The sequence below is a fragment of the Buceros rhinoceros genome, unplaced genomic scaffold, assembly GCF_000710305.1.
Source record: "Buceros rhinoceros silvestris isolate BGI_N320 unplaced genomic scaffold, ASM71030v1 scaffold18811, whole genome shotgun sequence".
NCBI classification, from domain to species: domain Eukaryota; kingdom Metazoa; phylum Chordata; class Aves; order Bucerotiformes; family Bucerotidae; genus Buceros; species Buceros rhinoceros.
Window position 1 is genome coordinate 4,075 of NW_010392726.1, and position 6,690 is coordinate 10,764.

The following is a 6,690-nucleotide window of genomic DNA, read 5'->3' on the forward strand; positions in this document are numbered from 1 at the left end:
CTTTCACAACAGTGTCCTGCTGCGACTCCTCTGGGCTTCTGAAGGAACACGAGAAGGTGGTGGGTGTTCGTTATTTTTCCATGGAAGGCTCCTGAACAGCCCAGGTTTTCCTTAGCTTGCTGCCGTGCTCTACATGGAGTTATCTCAGGTCTCCTGTGGATCTGAGAGTTGCAGTGCACATTTCTTCACTCATTTCCATGTCACCTCGGTGGATTGCATAAATTTGTGTTCATCCGTTTCTCATAGCTGCTAGTGTGAATCAAGGCCCCTTTTATCCTGTTGATGTGAGTGTCCCAGAGATGCGAAGGCTGTTCCATGCTCATCACATCGTAATTGAGAGCTCTGTTATTTGGCGGCTTTCCTCCTTCTAGCAAATGTGTGTCTGGGCTGTTGTGCTTCTTCAAAATCTCCGTTTCTCTCCACACCTAAGTCCAGCTTTGACCCCTAAAGCACAGTGAGTACTGAAAAATGCCCCAGAAGGGCCGTCGCAGCCTGAACTGTGCTACCTCCTCCCACCACCTGCACTCCTGGAGTCCTGCTGGAGAAGCGGCCGCAGAAGATGGTGGTGCTTCCTCTGAGGCAGCGGCTGTCTTGTCTGTCCTGGTTAGCCTCAGGAGCGCAGCCTGCCGAGGCTCCGCTCCCTGGCTGATGTCCTTTTGTTAAACCGAGCTGTGCTGGCTGTGTAACCTCTCTCCAGATGAGTCAGGGCTAAACCTGTCGTGTCAGCTGGTTACCTCTCGGTGCTACCTGCTCATTTGTGCGCAGCTTCTGCAGCGTCACGCACTCCGGGTTACAGCTCATCGGCCCGCCTGTCTGCGAGGCACCTTGTACTTCACCTCATTTACGTGAAACAAGCTTTCTTTTTTATCTCTGAGCAGTTAATCTGTCCTGAGGTGTCTCTGCTCAGAGCCCAGCCGAAGGGTTTTCTTCCCAATGCCGTCAGGCAGCTTGGTGGGACTTAAACTGCATTGGCTGTGAGAGCGGAGGCAAAACTGAGCTGAGAGAAGAGTACGGTCGTGTTAATACAGTGGGTCAATAAAAGAAATAGATGAGTAGAGCAGGTACCACCAGTTTGAATTTTGCTCTGACTTTCTTTTGATCAAGTCAGCGGGTAGCCAAGGAGAGGGGGTACATGGCACATTAACAGGAGGGCAGATGCTGGTAAACCGGGGTGACTGTGAGCCCTGTGAGGGCAGAGGAGGAACACAAGGCTTGGCAAGGGGTGACCGGGCATAAGGAGCTGGCATGGCCAGCAGCGTCCCCTTGGCAAGGGGCACGTGCAGACATCTGTGGGAGATCAGCGGAGCCGCAGCCAAGGAGAAGCCGATGGCACTTGGGAAGCAGGACCTTAGAAGGGAACCACTGAGATAATAAGCAAAAAAATCAGTCTGAAGATTGCAGTGTAATTGGCTGGAAAACCCCCGTCGTGCAGTGCCCTGTGCAGGCGTCACTGCCTGATCAGCCATCGCTAGATAGCTGTGACCAAACGTCCAGGTCCGTTTGCTCTTCGCTCGGCCAGCAGCAACCAAGGGCGGTGGAGTGGAGCAGCAGCGACAGAGCGGCAGGCGCAGCCTGGGCTGGGCACCAGCGTTTTGGAGGAGCTCCGCGCTCCTCAACTGTGCTTCTGACCCACGAGGAGAGGGCTGGTTCTCGCCCGTGCTCTGGGAGCTCTGGCGCTTGAGGTCCTACCCTCCTGCCTCATCTGCCTGGGGAAATGGGAGAGTGAGGTTAGAGACTCTGCAGCAGCGTCACACTCTGCTCTTATGCTGAGTGACACTGTTCTCGCTATGGGACGAGGAGGGGTGGAGGGGCAGTGCTCCCCTCAGGCTCTGTGTTAACCATTTGCAGTTTGGGGCTTAGGAAGTGCTCGGAACTGATGTTTTGAGCCTGTGGCTTGCTGAGGGTGAAGCGTTGGTTCAGATTTTCAGGCAGACAGATCAGCTTCAGGCATTGGCAGGGAGATGAATGAAGAATGAGATGAACTAACATGCTCTTGGAGCTTTTGAACTAGTTACAGACTAAATTATATCATCATAGTTCAGCATTTTTTGTGTAAATCATCCTGTTTTCTCACTGATCCTTTACCCAAGCACTTGCTCGTTATTATTTCTACTACATGGAATGACTCGTGATGCACAAGAGAAGCTTCAAAATCTTTTCCCAAGGATGTAAGTGCCCTTTGTGAATGGTGTTGATGATGCCTTGCAAGGACAGATGTTTCCATGGGAAGCCCTGGAGTCCCAGAAGTCTCATTGGAAGAGAACTTGGAAGTCTGGAGCCCAGCCATCTGGGCTGAGCCTTAACCACCTCTAACATGGAGTGCAGCAGTAGCTCAGGAGTGCTCTTGCAGCTGGACAGCCTGATGTTAGAACTGTACAATCATTTAGGGTGGAACAGACCCTTAAGCTCCTCGAGTCCGACAGTTCCCCCAGCATTGCCAGGTCACCACTAAACCATGTCCCTCAGCACCACATTGATACGTCTGTTAAACCCCTCCAGGGATGGGGACACCACCACTGCCCTGGAGATGCCACACTCCAGTTCCCAACTTTACGTTTGTGTGTTGCCCCAGGACCAAGTCCTGCTTTTTGCCCGGACAGAAAGATAGTGGGTGCAGAGAATGTCTGTGAGGCGCTTGTCCTGTATGGGTGACCCATGACGGTCACCCCTTCGTTCTTCCTAGTGGGGATTGTGTTCTAACTGTGCAGCTCCCCGCTGTGACTGAGCCTCTGCGTGACCATCTCGGGGGGTCTTAGGTGCTGAGAAAGATAGCTTGGGCAGCTGCCACCCCAGGCTGGTGTCTGAGGGCACAGCCTGGTACTAGACAGGCAAGGATCTGGAAAAGGAAACAACCTCGACATGGTGTGTTCGCTGTCATGACGCGGAAGGTTAAACCTCGCTTCTCGCACGGCTCCAGCTGCACTGCTCCAAAGCATTTTGCATTTGGCTGAGCTGAAATTTAGTCCCAGGGAGATTAAATTACTCTTTCTTCATCGTTCATATTGATTCGCTGTTGCTGGCTGTGGATGACAAATGGACTTCCCACTCCTTCCAGCTCTAGTCGCTCTGGGAGGTAGATTGTTGCTTTGTTAATCTCTTCCCCTTTGGGAGGAGGCGTGTAAAAGCAGTGGGGGAGGATCCTGGCTACACAAGTTGAGATATGCTGGTGCATCACGTAGCAAAGCAGAAGGTTGCTTTGGAGGTCAAAGCCAGTTTCCACTTAGATGTTTCATGGCTGTTACGAGCGTAGCTTTTCGTGGCAGCTTGAACTGGAGTGGCTGTTCTGAGGCTGAGCACCACCTCTGGAGGAGGGGGAGGACAGTGAACGTGTGATGCCTTGGTATGGAGTGTCTTCTCCATTGCAGCAAGTCTTTGTCTCCTCCCCCAAGAGATGCTGCTGTGCTTGCAGACTGAGGGATCTTGGCTCTGGGTTTTGTGGGCTTGGGAGGTGGGTGGCTGTTTGATCTCACTGTTTGCGAACCTCCACCCTGGACTGTCCGTTGGCAAATAACAGCCTGGTTGTGGTGCTGCAGATCTTGGAGAGATTGGTCCACAAATCTGAGGAAAATGGATGGCTGGGGAAAAGCTCCCTCGAGACTCAGGTCTGTTGGGTACAGGAGAACAAGCACAGCAGCAGGATGTTACAGATGTCCTGGCAACAGGAGACTGGGGACTGTGTTTACTGTATACCAGGGAATGCACGTCAATACCAAGGATTCCGTTCCTGTGTGGGTTGCAAGCAGAAAGCTTTTCCCTGGTCGGAATATTCATAGGTTTTCTCTCTTGTGTAGGCCCTGATGTGTGAGAAGGGTTGAGCTCACCCTGCCTGGTTGATTCTTAATATATTTCAGTAAAATATCAGTCATCCATGAGACCCGAATCCATCAGAGAACTAGGAGCTGCTTTTGTGGGGTGTGGTGGGGCTTTCTCAAATCAGGTTGTCCAGCAATCCAGATGCTGACATGGTTGATGCTTGAGAACTTAGGGTTAAGGTAGATAAAATGGATATTAGCATTAACGGCTGAGCTGTGGTAGCTCACAGGTAGGAGCATTCCGAACCAGAGCAGGAACAGCTAAACAGGGAAGGTAAAGGCTAGAATAGCCCTGAGCTTGTAGTCCAGCTCCGGATCCCCCTTCGGCCGGGGAAAACCGAGGAGTCTGACCAGGAAGCCCCACTGCTATGGCAGCATGTTTACATTGGTGTCACCTGAAGCTGCAGGAAAACGGGATGTTGGTGTTGAACTGTCCCTTTGTTCCTTGGCCTTTAACCACTACCATATCTTTCTTTCTCTCCTCTGCTGCCGTCTGTGATGCTCGGATACGCAGAGCGGCAAGGGCTTTTGGAGAATATCTTTCACAAAACCATCCCGAAGGTAGAAACGGCTCAGGTAAGAGAACTGACACACCTTGTTTATGTCCCTGTGTACATGTACCTGTTTGTTAATAGGCCTTAAAACGACAGTGCCTTTATTTATCATAAAGGGTCAGTGTGAGCTCTCAGCAGCAGCGGGGCAGGAGGAGTCACCCTGTGAAGCCCTTGAGGAGAAAAGGCAGTTTGGTGACTCCGGGGTTGGGTGGGCTATGGGGACGAGTTCAGTTTTAGTGGACAAGGGTCCTGTCATAAATTGACCCCTAGAGCTGATGTCCTTGGAGGAAGCTGCAGCGGGGAAGTGAAAGACTGCACTGCACAAGGCTTCTGCACTGGTTTGTCACTCCTAGGTCTTGCTTTCACTGGGGAGTAAAAAAAGGTGAGTTACAGTGTGTTAACTGCCGTGCTGTGTGTGTGTGCAGCAATCTGCCTTTGCTGGCAAGGGTAATGTCTGATTTATTCCCAGGGTTTGCTTCAACAGGGGTTAAAATGAGATTGGCCTTGATAAGGTGAGGACAGCAGCGTGTGCTGGTTAATGAGTTAATGCTTTGGGCGCAGATACTATCCCCGTCAGCTCTGAGTTCTGCCTGGTGGGCAGGAGAGCAGGAGAGAAACTCGCTTGACTTCCAACAGAGCTGTGCCTTCTCTGTGAGGAAAGCAAGCATGTTGCAGACAATAAATTCACTGCAAAACCTGTAGAAAATCCTGTGGAATCCACAGCAAATCCTGTGTGAACAAGTAGGAGATTGTTCCATAGCGTGGAACTGCTTTGCAGGGGATAACGTCATTAAATAGAGGGTGATGTAGAGTGATGTTATTACTTCATGTAAACTGTGTCTAAACCTCTACAGGCAGCAAATGCCTCTTGCTGAAAGAGCAAGCCCGGCCACACCGGTCTCTGACAGCCCACTGAGTGAGACCCTCCTTGGATTTCTTCTGATGCCCTTCAAGGTGTCCTTGGCTGAGTGGTGCTAACTTTAGGAATGGAAGGGCTTTAAAACAATGTACTGCAGTTTTCCCTGATTTTTTTTTTTCTTTTTGGGCATGAGAAACTCAGGTGACAAATTAAACACATTACTTACAGTGTTTGGTCTAAGGACAGCCCGTGGTGGAGGGAAGGAAGGGTGGAAAACGGCTGAGGTTTAATGCAGCTGAGACGAGGTGTCTGTGAGGCAGAGGGAAGGAAGGGGCTGGACAGACAGCACAGAGACAGGCTGGGCAGCTCTGAGGAGGCTTCCTGGCATGGCAAAAGCTTCGTTTATCTTGGCCAGTTTGGCAGCAGCTTCTGTCAGCTGCAGTCTCTGCTGGTCCTCTTCTGCAGCCCCCCTCCCCAGTTTTCAACTGGGAGGAGCGGTGTCTCCTGCTCCCTTTGTAGCGTCCTCGTAGTACCTGTGGGGTCACGGTCAGGCCAGGCAGAGCATCTCTGAGGGAGAGGAGGGGAAATTGCAGATCCATTCAGGTGCCCGAGACCTGGGGAGCCCTGGTCGGAGCCAAGGAGCAGGAGCCTCTCTGACAGGCGCTCACAAGGCTGTTGGTTTAGCTTTAGGGGTGCTCCTGGGTGCTTGTTCCTCTCCCTGGCTGTAGATACTGAGAACATGGAAATGGGGCTGATTCGACTCCTGGATAATGTGCTGCTCTCAGGCTTCCCAGACCGGTGGCCCTCTCTGTGCTGGTAACATACCCATAAGCTCTCCAGGGAAGCCTTCTCATACCCTCTGCCCTCTTGGTGTATCAGGCTTGAGATCGTATTTGAATCCAAGCAAATAAGTTGCCGCAGGTAAGATTCAAGCAGCAAGATATACCATGTACTTAAGGAATGACTTGGAAATAAATACAGTTCCCTAGAAATGACTCTAAATGTTTCTGGAAGAGCTAAAAAAAGAGTCATCATTTTTTAAGTCACCATTTGAAATCCTGCAGTGTATAATTTAACACAGTCTGCAACATTTCTTTATAAATAACTGTGGTGGGGAGGTTGCTATCCTATAAAAATGTGGAGAGTAGAAGATTTGGCTCCCTTTTGTTTGTCCCAGTAGTCCAATAACGGAGACATCAGCTCCTTCCTTCCTGCAGAAACTCTGTGTATCTCAGTATCGCTTCTGCAGGTTTCTGAACACCTTTGGCTCAGTGCAGCCTGAAGCCGTGTGATCAGCTTTCATCCAGCAACCCCAGTGAAACAGCTGAAGGATCTCTTCTACCCAAGTTGAAGGTGTAGCACTTACCTAGAAGTAGCTGGATCCGCTCCAGCCCCTCCGCTTGGCTGGCGAGAGCAGGGGGAGGCAGGTTCTGGCTCTCTGAGCCCACCAGTAGTTACATTCCTG

The 6,690-nt window shown here is 51.1% G+C and overlaps 1 protein-coding gene across 1 annotated transcript in view; it reads left to right on the forward strand.

Annotated features, from left to right (window-relative positions):
• Positions 1 to 4,326: 4,326 nt before the first annotated feature.
• The window catches only part of NSMF (NMDA receptor synaptonuclear signaling and neuronal migration factor), a gene marked incomplete at its 5' end in the record, with an annotated part of 36,300 nt that continues 33,936 nt past the window's right edge, over positions 4,327 to 6,690 (forward strand). Inside the window, one exon of the mRNA XM_010144605.1 lies at positions 4,327 to 4,388. Within this exon, the coding sequence (XP_010142907.1) occupies positions 4,327 to 4,388 (62 nt within the window). The remainder of the gene's footprint in view (positions 4,389 to 6,690) is intronic.